General features: G+C 44.4%; 1 protein-coding gene across 1 annotated transcript in view; it reads right to left on the reverse strand.

Moving 5' to 3' along the window:
- The window catches only part of LOC124231552 (SET domain-containing protein 4-like), a 125793-nt gene extending 111808 nt beyond the window's left edge, over positions 1-13985 (reverse strand). Inside the window, exon 1 of the mRNA XM_046648345.1 lies at positions 12510-13985. Coding sequence (XP_046504301.1) covers positions 12510-12524 — 15 coding nt within the window. The 5' untranslated portion in view covers positions 12525-13985. The remainder of the gene's footprint in view (positions 1-12509) is intronic.
- Between the last annotated feature and the right edge of the window lie 1989 nt (positions 13986-15974).

Raw genomic sequence — 15974 nt, forward strand, 5'->3', positions numbered from 1 at the left:
GCAGATTTGCCTATGGTTTGCCATACCACGCACATCCAAATTGCAATTATGTTGGCTATTCTCAAATAAACTCATTTTGAGATAAAATAGCAGGCAAAGTTGATTTTGAGTTGACACATTGCATCTTAGGAAAAAGCAACCATTCCCATTCTGCAGTGAATGATGGGCTCAAGGCCATGGCTTTACTCTGTACTCCTTTTTCTCTTTTGGGGTTCTCCCAAAATAGTTTCCTTCATTCAACAGCCATGAATCTCTAGTTCCCTATTGACCCATCACCAACCAGCTTTGCTTGGGGGAAGCACACCTCTCCACCCTGCAAACCATTGCTTAGCTCAGAGATGGGATCTAAAGAAGGATGTGTCCTGGTTTGGCCCAGGGTGCAGCACTGAGATGGGGAAGATGGAGAGTAGGGGTATTAGGAAAACTTCTGGAACATTTGGCCCCTTCTTGGAGGGAGAATGGAGGCATTACCTCCTTCTCAGCTTGTGGCCCCTCCCCCCATGCCACAGCCGGGTCTGCTCTCCATGCAAGTGCCCTGTGTGCCCCCCCAACACTGAGCCACGTCCTCCTACACTTGCATGGTGCTGGTGACCAAGGGAAACAAGGGCATTGGCTTCACCATCAAGAAGGACCTGTGATAGCAGTGCTCTGGGGAGGTGGTGTGCATAGTGTGGGACAAGTTTCAGGGCCAGGCGGCCATCAAGCAGCTGCAGGCTGAAGGCCTGGGCCTGGCTTCCACAAGCTGGCCATCAACCATCTGCAGTACGTCATTGGCACCTTGTGCATCTTCCTGTGCAAGGAGTATGGGAGCCTCTATACGTGGGTCAACAACACAGACATCACCTTGAGGAGTAAGTGGATGTGAGCTCAGAGGGGAGGCAGCCTCCATAAGGGCAGACAGCCAGGGTGGTTGGGGCCTGAAACACTCCTGTGGAGCCCTTAGCTCCCGTGGGATCTAGAACGATCTGTATAAGGAAAGACGTCAGATTGGAGGCTGCAGGGAGAGCAGAATCCTCTGAGATTTGCAAGACTTTCCAGCACAGAGCCTTTGCATCTGATGGAATGGACTCGTAGGGATCTCCTCCAGGTTTCCTCACAGTTTCTCTTGGATGGGACTTTAGAGCAGTTCAGTGACTTTTTAACTTATTTTGAAATAAACAAGGAATGGTAAGAACGGTACACAGAGATCCCACTCTGCACCCTTCACTTACCCTCCTCTAATGGTGACATCTTACGAAGCTATACAGCATTTACAAGCCAGGAAATTGTCATTGGCACAATAATGTTAACTAAACCAAGACACTACCTAGAATTCAGGAGATTTCACATGAGAAAAAATTTTGTATCTTTCTGTGAATTTTCACCACATGGCTACTATTTATTAACTCTGTCTCCTTTCCCCTAAAAGCTCCTGATTCCACACCTTTTCATTAAAGCTGAATTGACAATGAAAACAAACTTTTTGGTACCCAAGATGTCGGCACAGAGCTACTGCCTCTCATAAAACCCCAAGGAAAGTCTGATGAGAAGGACAAGCTCTACTATTTCCAGCATGATCTGGACCTGCCCGCCTCTGACACATCTACAGGCTCCTGCCACCTTGCCCTGCTCAGCTACACTGGCCACTTTGTTGTGTGTCCATCAGGCCAGGAGTCCTTCCACCTCAGGTTCTGTATACTCTTGTCCAGTGATCATCAGTACTCTCTGTCCTGCTGGGTTTTGTACAGCTGACTCTTTCTTCTCCTTCAGGTCTCAGCTCAGAAGTCTCCACAGAGAGGCCTCTTTCTTGCCTTATGCCCCTCACATGTTAGAGTTCCTTAAGGATTCCACCCCCGACTCTCTCTCCTCCCTCTCCCTCAGCCTCACACTGACACACACACACACACACACAATTGGTTAATTTTCTCTGAAAAATCCTCACTAATTGACTAATATATATGGCAGAAGAATAAATACTACTTTATATTGCAAACATGTGATTAAATTAGGATTTTGAGCAAAAGAGCTTACCCTGGATAATCCAGGTGGGCCCTAATGCCATCACAGCTGCCTGTATAAGATAGAAGTGGAGCCAGTTTTGAGAAAGAAGAAGAGGCATTGTGACCATGGAGACAATGACTGGAGTGATGCACCCACAAGCAAAGTGAAAGAAACACCTGCAGCCACCAGAAGGTAGAAAGGCAAGGATGGGTTCTCCTCCAAAAGTTCAGAGAGAGCACAGCCTGCAGGTACCTTGATTGCAGACTTCTGGCCTCCAGAACTTTGAGCATAGATTTCTGTTGTTTTAAGCCACTTAATGTGTGATAATTTGTTAAAGTAGCCCCAGGAAAGTAAGACTCATGTTCCTTGCTTCCTTAGCAAACAGCTTGGCCACATTAGTGACTCAATGCAAGCTTTGGCAGAGCACCCCGAACAGCCCTCATGGAAAATCCTCTGGCATCTCTTTCCAGCAGCTATCCCTAGAATGACTGGCCGTACCAGGGGACTGCTACAGGAGAACAAATAGGCCAGGAAGTGCCTTCCCTTCAGCCAAGGAACACTCTCAACCAGCAAGTATGTCTCTTCTTTCATGTGTGCTTTTGCTCTATGCGGTAGGGTTCCCACCTCTCCCTGCACACAGACCATGCTTTCCTGTGGTACAGGACAGTGCTGGCTCTTCAGGCAGTTCAAGAAAGGAGAGGCTGCCAAATAGACCTCAGTCCAGGAGCAGGTGACTGTGAAGCAGCTGCAGGAAAGTGGGCTGATCTCTCTTGCTCATCAGTGACCTGTGCCATTTCCTAAATGCAGGACCTAAACAAGAGTCAATCAGCTGGGAAGGGATCAAGGGGAAAGGATTGGTGGAACAAGAAAGGTTTTGTGCTCTCCAGGTTGAGTTAACAAACATGCTATCATGGCAGTCTAACAATTCAGAGTGAAGAGGGGAATGGCAGGTATGCATAGAACGTGGTGATATAATAAAATCAATATATGGAATTGTGCTATAACTTGTTCTGGAAATGCTGAAAAAGCCAGAATACCTCTAGCTCCTGCTTGGGTTTAGCCAATGGAGCCCCAGGCTCCTTCCCGCTGGGTTCAGCAACAGCTTGCTTGGTTGTGTTTTCCAGAAAAATAAGACTACAGATGAACTGTTTAAGCACAGACTATTTTAGCAACTGGTCTAATTTACAACTTCTTTTTAATAATTCCTGCATTAAAACCCCCGTATGAGTAACTCTCCACCAAATCAAGCTTACAAAACCCAAGTGCTCAAACTGTTGGAGGTGACACTTTGATGGGATTCATTCGGTCACTGGCAGCCTTGCCTGGCAAGTTTCTAATAAACTTAGCTTGTGGGGATTTTTTTAATCACAATAGTTTCCTGGTGCTTCTTTTTGGGGGGGCGGGGGGGTGGTTAACTGACTTGAAGGTCCCAGGGATATCTAGCCAAAATCCCTTCATCCATTTTGGCCCAAGACCCCACATCAGTAACAGCATACACTCCAAGGCCCCTTGAGTACCCTAATCTGAGGTGCTCAGCTGTCACAGCTGCTAAGTCTCCAACATTAAGTCTGAGCTCCCATTCCTTTTCATTGTGCGCCCTAGCTGAGATAATACTAAATCCCATCATTATCCTTTAGGAATTGTTCAACTTCCAATACAATTCTATTCACATTCCTTGTTGGAAGTCTGACAAAGCATTTATTTACCATTAATTGTCCTTCTTGCCTTTCTGTCATAGATGTTTTCTGTCTACAATAGGAAGCTCTTAGGATAAGAAGCATACATAGCTCTCATGAGTCTAAATCCAAACTGCGCCTGAGGGTAAATGAGTAAAGGTCTTGTGAGACTGGCTTCCTTTCTTAGACATCTTTGCCTTGGGTCACCCATCAAAACTCTACAAGAGCTTTCTTTATTCTGGTCTACATGTAAGAAGTTGGTTCTAGAAGAGACCTTCTCTCACCACACTCTTCCAAGACCATTGACTTCTCATTTCAATGACTGGAATGGCTCAACTTCAGGTTGAGGGGCCCAAGACATGGGTGACAGAAGAAACACTTCCTCCTGACAGCTAGAGAATTCCACAGGGATTCTGCTAGCAAATCTAAAACTCTTCCTGGCAGAAGACTTCCTTCTTATATAATCCTCACTTAACCCTAACCCCTGCTGTTGTCTCTTTATATGTTATAATTCCACCCAGAGTAACATGGATTTGCAGTAGCCACTTCGGGGAATTTTTGATATAACAAAAATTGATCATCTAAGGGGTACATTAAAACAGAGACAAAACAAACCCCTAATATTCTTCCTTAACATTTTTGACTGGTATGAGGAAGCTTCAAAAAGAAATTCAGATTCATACTGTACCCTTACAATAGAGCTTAGCCGAAGCTAATGAAAAAGTAAAAAGCTTAAAACTGTGTGTCCACTAGCTTCACCATGAGCAAACACCAACACATGTACCCTGTATGGAAAATCTACCTCTTCTTCCCTCTTACATGCCTTCTCTACCTCCTACTCTCCACCTGGCTCTGACTCCTTTTCCTGTTCTTCTGGTCTACCAGAATCACCTAAGGCTCCATAGCCCCTTAAAGTCAGACAACTGGAAACCTTAAAACAGACTTGAAATCACTGTCCAGCTCAGCTTTTAGAGCCATCAGTGACTATCCTAAAATTTTACTGAGAAATTCAGAATAGTCTTATAAATTTATAATCCTGGACTGTCAGGCCTGGTGGGCTGCTCAGGTGTTAAATCTGGGATGGACAAGGCTCACTAGGATGAGGACACAGAGAATCTCAGGGACCCTGAGTCCATGGGACAGCCAATGGAGTCAACAAGGCTGTCAAAATAGGACACGCTCTCTTAGGGGTCACATCAGAGAGATTCCCTCTAAAGACTGACTGGGCTCTTATTTAGTTTTGTAAACAAGACTGTAGACCTGTTTTCATCACTTGTCAATGGAGTAAAACTTTAATAAGGAGATTTGATTAACAAAAGCAACTTAGAATGGAAAATAACTCCCTTAACTCAACTACAGCACCCAGCAGAATTCTTTTAGAGGGAAAAAAAATCAAACAAACTAAAACTCAGAATAAACTTGAGATTCCCCAACTTAAACATGATTGTTTCTCACAAAGACGATTTTGGGACACATAGACTGGGAGATTCCCAGGTAAGTGCACTTGCAGATATTGCAGGCAAAAAAAGAGATGAGAAAAATTATTATCCTGTATTAGCTATGAAATGAAAAGAGAAAACTAAGATGCCCAAACAAGAATGCTCTGACAGGAACAAAAGCATCCAATTCCCTGTTGTACTTTTCAGTTCACATGGAAACATCTATCTGAACATAAAGGACAAACACACAAATTTATGATTGATGTGCGCATAGGGTTGAAGAGAGTCCCCAAAATTCATGTTCAGCCCCAACCTGCAAATATCATCTTATTTGGAAACAGGGTCTTTGCAGATGTAATCAAGTTAACACGAGGTCATACTGGATTAGAGTGGGTCCTATAAGGGTGGGCCCTATGAAGACTAGTGTCCTTATAAGAAGGCCATGTGAAAACACTGCGGACATCGAGGGAGAACCAGGTAACAGAGTCAGAGATTAGAGCGATGCCTCTACAACCAAGGGAATGCCAAGAATTGCTGACAACCATCAAAGGCTAAGAAGAGGCAAGGAAGGATTCTTCTCTAGAATCTTCAGAGGTAGCACAGCCCTGTCAACACCTTACTTTTAGACTTTAAGCCTCCAGGACTGTGAGAAGATACATTTCTGTTTAAGCCACCCAGACTGTGGGAATTTAACATGGCAGACACAGGAAATGAATACAATATGGATACAGTACAATACAAAATAACTATGAACCCATCACTGTCACACAACCTCTCCCTCAGAGGTGGAGGCCAGCCCACCAATCCCAAAATCCCATGACTAAATACATAGCCATCATTTTTGTACTTTAACAGAGGGACATTCCTCCTTTCTTTATGATATCTTATCTGCTCTTTTAAGAGAGAAAGACCCACCACATCAATGGAATTGCCAGACGAAATGTCCTTAGAGATTTCCTCTTGAAATTCCTGAAGATTTTATTTACAACCAGGTTAAAATTAATTTAGACTTAACTTGCCACTGTCCTTATGTTTAAATCAACCCCAGGGGCCAGCACAGTGGAGCAGTGGTTAAGTTCATATGCTCCACTTTGTCGGCCCAGGGTTCACTGGTTGGGATCCCAAGCACAGACCTAAACACCGCTTGCCAAGCCATGCTGTGACAGGCGTCCCACATATAAAATGGAGGAAGATGGACACAGATGCTAGCTCAGGGCCAATCTTCCTCAGCAAAAAGAGGAGGATTGGTGGCAGATGTTAGCTCAGGGTTAATCTTCCTCCAAAAAAAAAACCAAGATTATAAATCAACCCCAAAAATGAGGAACTCTGGACCGCTTTGGGACAAAGAATTCTACTGACATTAGAAGAATTACTGCAGCTGAAAACATTAAGTTAAGGATTAATCCCGTGAAATTTCACAGTACCCTCTAAGACCAGAAATTAAAGACGTAAAGCCCTGTAATGGAAACCATGATAGAAAGAAAATTTATCCTACCATGTAGGAGTCTGACAAAGAAATCCAAGGGGCAAGACTCTTGATTTGTCCTGGACTTCGGAGCTGTAAATGATGGAATACATCATTTTTCTGTGGTACTAAACACCATTACTCTCCTATCCTTATAGCCACCTGAAGCCACTTTCTTTACAATCATACACCTGTCCACTGCCTTCCTCAGTACCCTCTGCATCAGGATACCAATGGTTGTTTGCCTTCTCCTGGGAAGGATAATAGTTAGGCCCCAAAGGTTTACAGAAACCCCTTCTGCTTCCTACAGTTTTTAATTAGATCTTAAAAACTAAATTTCTCCATGATTCCTCTCTTATCAGTGACATTTTGCTACATTCTAAGAATAAGATAAGCTCCAAAACAGATTCATTTACTTACTTACTTACTATTTTTGTTCACAAAGAATCTAAGTTTTCTAGGGGAAACATACAATTTTGGCAGAACAAGGTACATTACCTAGGGCATAGCCTACCTCAGGGAGGCAAATCCCTCACAAGGGTTACAAGCCATTCACAATACCCAATCTTGATACTAAGAGACAAATAAAGAGGATTTAGGGTCACACTGGGTGTTGCAGAAAGTGAGTTCCTAACATTTTTTTAATTATCACACTTCTGTGACTTAAACTAAGTCCTCAATGTCAGAGCACCCCATTCCCAGGACCTGTAGTTGATTGAATAGTGCCCCCCAAAAGACATGTCCACGTCCCAGACCCTGTGATTGTGACCTCTCCTGGAAAAAGGCTCTTTCAGATGTAATTTAGTTAAGAATCTTGGGATTACTCCGAATTATCTGGGTGGACCCTAAATCCAATGATGTGTGTCTCTAAAAGAGACACAGAGTAGAGACACACAGAGAGAAAAGAAGGTCCTACGAAGAAGCGTAGAGAGTGGAGTGATGCAGCCACAAGCAAAGGAATGCCTGCAGTGACCAGAAGCTGAAATAGGCAGGAAGTGTTCTACTCTAGAGCCTTCAGAAGGAACACAGCCATGCCAACAAGCTGACTTCAGACTTCTGGCCTCTAGCTCTGTGGGACAGTAAACTTCTGTTGTGGTAAGGCGCTAAGTTTGGAGAAGCTGCAGGTAACTGATACAGGACTTAACCATGAACAGGCATTTTTGTAATCTAATATTAGCCCTCCAATAATTTCCCACAAAGGCTCTACCTAACCATCAACCTTTCTGCTCACTCATCCACAAAGCCTTCCAAGTTTTACCGAGCTAACTGGGGACTAGAGGCAAAAGGCTTACGATAGCCTTTTTCTTGATCCAGTGGCAAATGTTCACTCACTGCCCCTGAGGGGCAGCAGCACCCGCCCAAGTATCTGGAGACAGGCCAACTTGCCACCAGGGTCAAAATGAACCCTGGGATATTTTTACATGAAGTTGGCTACCGTACTTGATCACTGTTGATGGAGAATCTTTACTGAAGCTACTGAGGATGTTTCTGCGTGCCTCATCTGTTACCAAAAAAATGCTGGGGAAACTGTAAATATGGGACATGGACAAAAGCCCAGGCTTCAGCACCACTCAGAGCATTTCCAAATGGAATTTATAGAATTTTTCCCCAGTGGATTCTGGATACATTGTGGTCATGTTTTGCTTATTCTTGAGATGACTAGAGGCTTTTCCTTGTCAAAGCTCAGCTTACACAGTAGCTAAAAGACAGCTTCCTTTCATCTTCCCTACTTGAGGAACCCCAAACCATCTCTTCATTAATAGAAAAATCTAGATCACTGGAATTGTCATTAGAGAAATCTGCAAAGCCTTGGCACTCTAAAACTTTATTGCTTTTACCATCCTCAATATTGAGGAAAAGGCAAGAGGACAAAAGGGTATTTTACAATTAAAGCCACCAAAAAACTCTGAGACTCTTGGACTTCTATAGACAAAGGGCTTACCAATGGCCTTAATGACCATGAGATCAATTCCTTCTTGAGTTCGTCAACTCACTCTTTATGAGTCAGTAACTCTCCAGACCATATCTCTGATAACATCACCCCACAATCCCAGCCTACACCCTATTCAGGCAGTTATAGCTTAATACTGCAAGAGATTAATGCAATATACTCAGTTTTATCATCAACAGACAGAGGCAGCCGTTCCTTGGCATCCTCCCAATCACTGCCTCTATGACCTAAAACCTGGAAACCTGGCCCTCTAGAAGGGACGTCAGAGAAAGGTAGCTCCCAAATCTAATGAGAGGGGCTCTTATCAGGTTCTACTGACCACCACTCTATGATCAGATTATAAAGGATTGATCTCCAGATTCTCATCACCCACTTAAGAAGACACAAAGCCACCTTATACCACCAAAAAGCCATCTGAAATGGAGATCTCAAACTAAAGATTCTTGTGAATGTTTCAGAAGCTGACACTTTAGAAAGGAGATTGCTCACCTAAGACCTCAAGTCAATGTAAAGTAGAAAGCTTCCACCGGAGATGTTGGAACTAGATCTCAAATGCCTAGAACACTGATTGCCATATGTATCTTCACATGTTTTATTTATTTGCCGAGTTATTTTTCTTCTCTCTACTGGTTTAAGGTTCTGGATAGTGAGTAGATATTTGCTACCTTGAACTATGGCACCCATTTGGACCCCTATTCTTTTTTTTCGGGGGGGGGGGGGCGGAGATTAGCCCTGAGGTAACATCTGCCACCAATTCTCCTCTTTTTTGCTGAGGAAGACCGGTCCTGAGCTAACATCCGTGCTCATCTTCCTGTACTTTATATGTGGGATGCCTATAACAGCATGGATTGCCAAGCGGTACAAGGGTTTGCACCTGGGACTGAACCAGCCAACAACGGGCTGCCAAAGCAGAACATGCAAATTTAACTGCTGCAGCACTGGGCTGGCCTCTAGACCCCTATTCTTAACACTGTTCTTTGCATGCCTAGCCACTCCAGGGCTCAAACATATAATTCAACCAACCATTGGAGATTTATAACCACTTTCCTTTGAAAGTCACCCAGTTTCCTTTAGTACCAATCCTTGTAGTGAAGCAGTTGATTTCTGGGTGATAGAACTTAACGCTTTTGTGAATCCATAGATGAAAATATTATAACAAGTCAAAATATAGCCAAAAATCGAAGACCCTCTATCACATCACATAAAGAATGAGAATTTTCTGTCTCCATTAAAATGAAACCTAGGTATTTTTCATGGAAATTAGCACTTCAACAAAACATACAAATAGAGTTTGGCAAGAGATTAAGAGGTAAGAGACTATGCAAGTGGAGGGTTCCTCTCTTATACAGAACCTACAATGAAGAGTCAGTCTCCTTGACTATGGTTCTACCTGCTGATCTCTACTGTGTATCTCACTCTCTGGTGCTTGACTACACTTGTTGACTTGTGTCGAAGCTGTAGGACACAATCAGACAACCTCATAGGGGTGTTTAGGCCAACAATGGGTCATTGTGGCTCCCAATGACTGATATTGGTTTTGTTCTAAAAAGAAAAAAAAACTATTGGCTACTGCCCACAAATTGGACATGGACTTGCCAGTTCAATATACTGATGCCCTACTCTCAGGAAATTCCCTGATACTACTCTGAGTCCATGTGGCCCATTGATTTCTACTAAGAAAATACAGTCTCTACACCTCTCAATGCAAGAACGAGAAACGTGAGCCTCAATTTAATGTCCCAAATCTTAATCTTTGATGAACAATTCTGCACTGTTTTATTCTGGCCTCAGGCATACCTATTTCACACTTTAAAGAGGGTCCAAAGAGTGGTGAAAGAACTCTACATGCTCTGGTACAGAGACTCACAGAAGAACCAGACAGTGCCACAAAGCCCAAGGATCTCCTTGCCTGAGAAATTTACAAGATTGAACAGGCAGTGGGTTAAAACAGAGTCATCCGAGACATGTTATTGCCTTCTCAAGGCAGAACATGTGCCGTCTTAGAGAAAGAACGTTGCACTTCTATCCCTATAAAGTTTTCTATTATCTTTAATGTTAATTAAAGAGATCTGGAAAACAAAGACATCAGAAAATTCATTAATCTGGATGATACCCCCATACCTGGTTTAACAGGCTCCTTTCAGTGGGAGTGGGATCTGTTTTTTTGCTTAAATTGGACACACTTGGTTTTCAGCGTAGAAGTAGATTATTAACTCAGTACTTACCAGTGTTGCAATGGTCAAATATGCGGTTTTACAAAATCTTAAATATTTCCACATAGTCCCTGTTTTATCAGATAGTCTTGCTGACAGGATCAAGAAGATCTAACATCTACTGAAACTCAAGTGACCTCCATCATGGCCATATACTTAACCCAGGGGTGTAGCTGTAGACCTATCACGTGGTAAAGGATGTGGTCCGTCCCATAGATGTAGTTGAAGCATTCTCCAAAAGCTGTGACTGAGAGACAGACAGGTGATACAATTTTATCTTGCAAACAGATAAGCTGTACAGAAACCACAAACTTAAAAACACAAAGACTGTTTAAGCTCAAACAGTTTGAGCAACAGTTTGCTTGGTGGACCCACATGTTCCAGAAAGATAAGCGCAGGTATAACCTGGTCAAATACAAACCATTTCAGCAACTCTCCTAGTTCACAAATTCTGACCAACCCCAGTTTAGATCTCAAATTCTAATTTCTGCCTTGTGACTAACAATCCAAACAAAACCTGATGAAACCTAACAGCTCAACACCATAGGGGAATCTATTGGATGGAACTCATCCAACCAGTCACCCCCTTGCCTGGAAAGTTTCTAATAAACTTAGACATTTATTATTTTTTTCTAGTAACTACAGATTTCTCTGATGGTCTCATATGGGGTCTTTAACAGCTCATTGGGTAATATTCAGGAAAAAGTAAATAGGGTTTTTTATCCCCTTAAACTTGCTTTCCTTTATACAATTTATGGCCAGCAATTCTGGGATGGGGAATATAAGAATGAGGAAATAGTTTTCTCAAGTTGCATATTCCCTTACCGTCCTCAATCTCTAACAAGATCCTGCTATGCAACTCAAAACTGAGAGGCATAACTGCAATAAGCCACTGTCAGTGATGGGGGCATGGTGCATCCCCTAGTAGCGCTGGAGGAAAAAAGTGTCGAACCACCGGATTATAAATCACCAGAGAAAACCTGCATAAGCAGGAGATATGACAATAAGTTGGAATAACTGATTTTTTTTAAACTATGACTTCAAGAAGTATCTCTCCAGGTCACAGCTCCCATCTCTCCCTCCTATGTGAAATCACCTGCTTCCTGGATGGGTGAGAGTTTTTTTGGGTGGGGGCTGGAGGAAACAAGCAACATAGGGGTCAGGTCACTGGAGGTGGGGTAGGCAACATGGAGGCGTAGGGCCTGCAATCACCATTACTGTTCACATTACTAGTGCTGCTGGTGATGGTTCACCCCTAACCCAGGTTCACACTCAACATTTCTAAAGCACTGCTCCCTTCATGCACATCTGCTCCATACTAAAAGCTTTGAAGGGTGGCCACCACTGAAAATACAACCAGGCCCTTGACAGAGCTGGTCTTTGACTGGACAGTTGTGAAGAACACAGAAGCAGACAGCTTCTAGGAAAGCTGCGAGAATTCTCAAATTCCCAGAATCTATGCATTTATCTACATCTCCAAGATGGAGAAGGTGACCAAACATGGGGAAAGTATCTGGCATCCAGAAGGAAGATCAGAAGTGTCAAAAAAAAAAGATACAATGCATGAGGCAGTCTACAAGAACACAGATCCTACAGAATTCAGGTTGCTGATTTTGAAGAACACAGTTCTAAACACAGCTTGTGAAGTCCACCTAGTGGTGTGGACCCCTGTTCAGTATAAGGTGCAGAAAACCTGACAAGGAAAATTATAGAACTCCCAATGCTTTTTGATCAATATGAACTGAAGCTGCAGAACAATGTTCTAGGCCCCAAAGGAGTCCTGACCTTGCCTGTTGCCATTTTGGTCCAAAACACATCATGGTTATTGCATTGCAGTCAGGACGGAGTAACCTCATCCTCCGAATCAGGAGCATCTGTACTCAAGGTGTTCCAGGTCACCCAACAGCAGAATTCGGGCAGTTCATCTGAATTCTGAAGGTCACTTTAGTTCAGTGCTGTCAAGATCACCTTTTGGGAGGTCTCAGCTTCTCAAGCGATTGTCCCTCACAAGAAGCTTCACACTGAGAGCACAGTACTCCCCACCCAGACGACTTGCAGGCAGAGCTCATCAGCTACCAGTTTCAGCTTGAGCAAGAGGTCTTCAATTTCCCAGCAGGTGATATCTCACCACAAATTCTGCTGCTCTGGGCCAGCTCTTCTGCCCCAAGAAGATGCACAGGCTGACCTGAGCCCAAAGATGACCATTCTGACATTCACAGGCTCCATCTCCAGAGGCACCAGGGCATTCTTCTGCCCAGGTCTCCATGCCAACCAGGCTCACGTTTTCAGCACTAGCTGGAGATCAGGGTCTTCAAGGCCAAGGAGATTCTAGGGATAAAACCCAGAAATAAAATCTGGGGCCCAGCTGTGCTGGCTTTTGTGACGGATCCTTCAGGCTGCCCCGCTTCCTCAAATGCACAGCCAGGACTTCCAATCTTACAAGCAGCAGTCAGGGGCCTCTGCCCACTGCCCTGGTCTCATCTGTCCCCAAGATCCCCAGGTCAACACCATCCCAGTCACAGTGGCCTTTGCAATTAGAGTCAGCCTCTGTCAGCCCTTCTTGTATTCCTCCCAAGTCAAATTCTTCAAGCTGTTTGTGCCCCTGGCTGGGACTCTGTCTTCTGACTGCCCCAGGAGGTTGCCACCCACCCAGACTTTGCTCCCAGAACCAGCCCTCACGACAAACAGAACCATTTGCCACAGCATCACCAACATTGCTGCACATTCAGCCTCCTGGTTGCTGTGAAGCCCAGCCTGCCCTCCCCAATAAAGAGCTTCTGAACTGTTGAGCAGAGGATCTGAGTCCTGCAGGGGACAGCCTCAGAAATTTGCACGCCTCTAATAATAGTGACATCCTAGGTCCACTCCAGGGCTAGCCCCAGAAGACCCAAGGCCCTCTCTCAATGCACATTTCACTGACCTATCTGTTTGACAGACCTATAGTTCAGTTGTGTTCATTAGTTTATTTTAGTATGTAGTAGCATGAAGATTTTTTTCTTTGTTGAGTCTTACAAACTCTTTGCCTCAGACTTGATCCATGATTGTCTGAAACTTCTGGGCACATGCAAAAATTCTTCCAGATTGCTAAAATCTCCTCTTCCACTGTGCTTCTTAGAACCTCTGGAAGTTGTCAATAGATGAGATGATTGTGCTCAGTCTCAGAGAAAGGACTTCTTTTGTTGGCGTTCTAATTTTCCCCAGTGAAAACCTTTTTGGTATTCACTCTGGCTGCTTCCCTAGGGAATGAGGGAAGAGCATAAACATGAGCATCTGTCTTGAAGGAGCTCCTGCACCACTTCAGGGAGCCTTAAAACACACTGCATGAACGAAGAGCCTCTTTTCTCAGTTTAATAGCGAGATTCTGAAAAGCCACATGAAGGTTAAGAAACAAGCTTCTGATTTTCCCTGTCTTTGGGCCAGCGTGACCAGAGCAGTTCAGTCTTCTCATTTCATCCTTTTGGAAGTTACTGAGGCACGTCTCAGGCTTGGCCTCAGCCAGCCCCCAGCCGGAGCCCAGTCTGTGCCCTCAATCTTCTCTCCCCACACAAACGAATATCTGGAGTTGTCCCCAGGGAGCAGCCTTGGTCTGGGGCAGAGGTCTTCCTTTGCTGTGTTGAGAGGCCATTGGGGTCTGCCTGTGAATGAAGATTCAGTGTTATTTGTCACTCTTTTTGTACAATTCCAAATACCTCAGCAGACTCAAGCCTTCATCCTGCCATGCTGTGGGAAGGCCTCACTGGCGTCAGCTCACCAGGCTGCAGGACACTCTAGGCAGCTTCCAGCTGGCACCAGACCCAAGCGGGCTGCCCTTGCACAGAGAGGAGGTCTGGCCCAGTGAGAAGAAGCCCATTTTTCCCAGCAAGGAAGGGATTTATCAGGTCAGAAGAAAGGAAGTTTCCTTCTCTTCTGGGCTCTTCCTTAGTCACAATCTCTGAAACTTTTGGAGAGAGGCCGCCTCTGTTCTTGGATGCTGAAGAGGCAGTGAGTGACTGCATGTTCCTCAGTACTGGTGGCCCTCTGCCTGCTGCCCTCAGGAAGGTCTGGGGGCCCACCCCAACCACCATAGTTAGTGACACATGGACACTGGCTTTGGAAGGTCCAGTGGATTCTTGAAGACAAAGTAAAACCTACCCCAGTCCTTTGAGATTACGCTCCTGGATTTGTTTTCTAATGCCAGAGATACAGGATATAAATGTGAGCATTTCTATAGGGCTTATTAACAAACCTCTGTGGTAGGCTAAAAGACACTCCTCCAAGATATATTCACTTCCTAATCCTAGAATCTATGACTATTACGTTACATGACAAGGAAGTGAATATTACCTTGTATGACAAATGATGTGATTACGCTAAGGCTCTCGAGAGGAGGAGCTCATCCTGGATTATCTGAGTGGGCCTCAAGTGCCATCACAGCTGTCCCTATAAAAAAGAGGGAGGAGAAGTCTTCACAGACACACAGAGGAGAAAGCCATGTGAAGACAGGCACAGAGAGTGGACTGACGCAGCCATGCCTAACTTCAAGTGAGCCTGGAAAATGCGGTCTAGAGCTGGGCAGCCATGAGTCTATCTAAAACTTAGATGGTTCAAAAAACTCAGATGGTTCTATGACTGAAAGAAATGATGTTAACCCCTCCTCAAGGAAGACCAGCAGAAGTCCCAACCAGTTACTGGATCCAACATCAAGATGGAGCTCCTTTGACTCAGGACTTGTAAGTGAATCAACAATTCATGTCTCTCACTCCAAACACCCATCCACTATGCTATCACAGAATACCAACGGGAAAGCCATGATGAAAACGCCCAGTGGGAAAGAGGAAGAGAGGGAACTCACAGAAGCCAACACACAGGGTCATCCCGACAGAAAAAAAATCTGGGGCAGAACTTGTGAGGAATCCAGCCCTGATATGAAGCAGATGTCTCCATTCACCCCCAGTTCTGCGCTCTGCGGGGTCTTGCTTGTCCATTCCCCTCCTTCGCCATATTTGATGTGGCCACTGGGGAGGATGCTCCCTTAGGAGAATTTTAGGAACAGAACCAGCAAAGACTTTTGTCAGATGGGCTTGCGGTTTTTTTCAGAATACAGTTCCCTCAAAACCTTACTGGTTTCCAGAATACAGGTGTCCCCACCTAAAGTCTACACCTCTTCCTGAAAACCACAGAGGCAGTGCCAAGACACCCACCAGAGCTCTGCTTCCCATGTTCTGGATGCGGAACTAATGCCTTGCACATTATACACCTGACCCTAACCCC

Source organism: Equus quagga, chromosome 21, assembly GCF_021613505.1.
Source record: "Equus quagga isolate Etosha38 chromosome 21, UCLA_HA_Equagga_1.0, whole genome shotgun sequence".
Taxonomy (NCBI): Eukaryota; Metazoa; Chordata; class Mammalia; order Perissodactyla; family Equidae; genus Equus; species Equus quagga.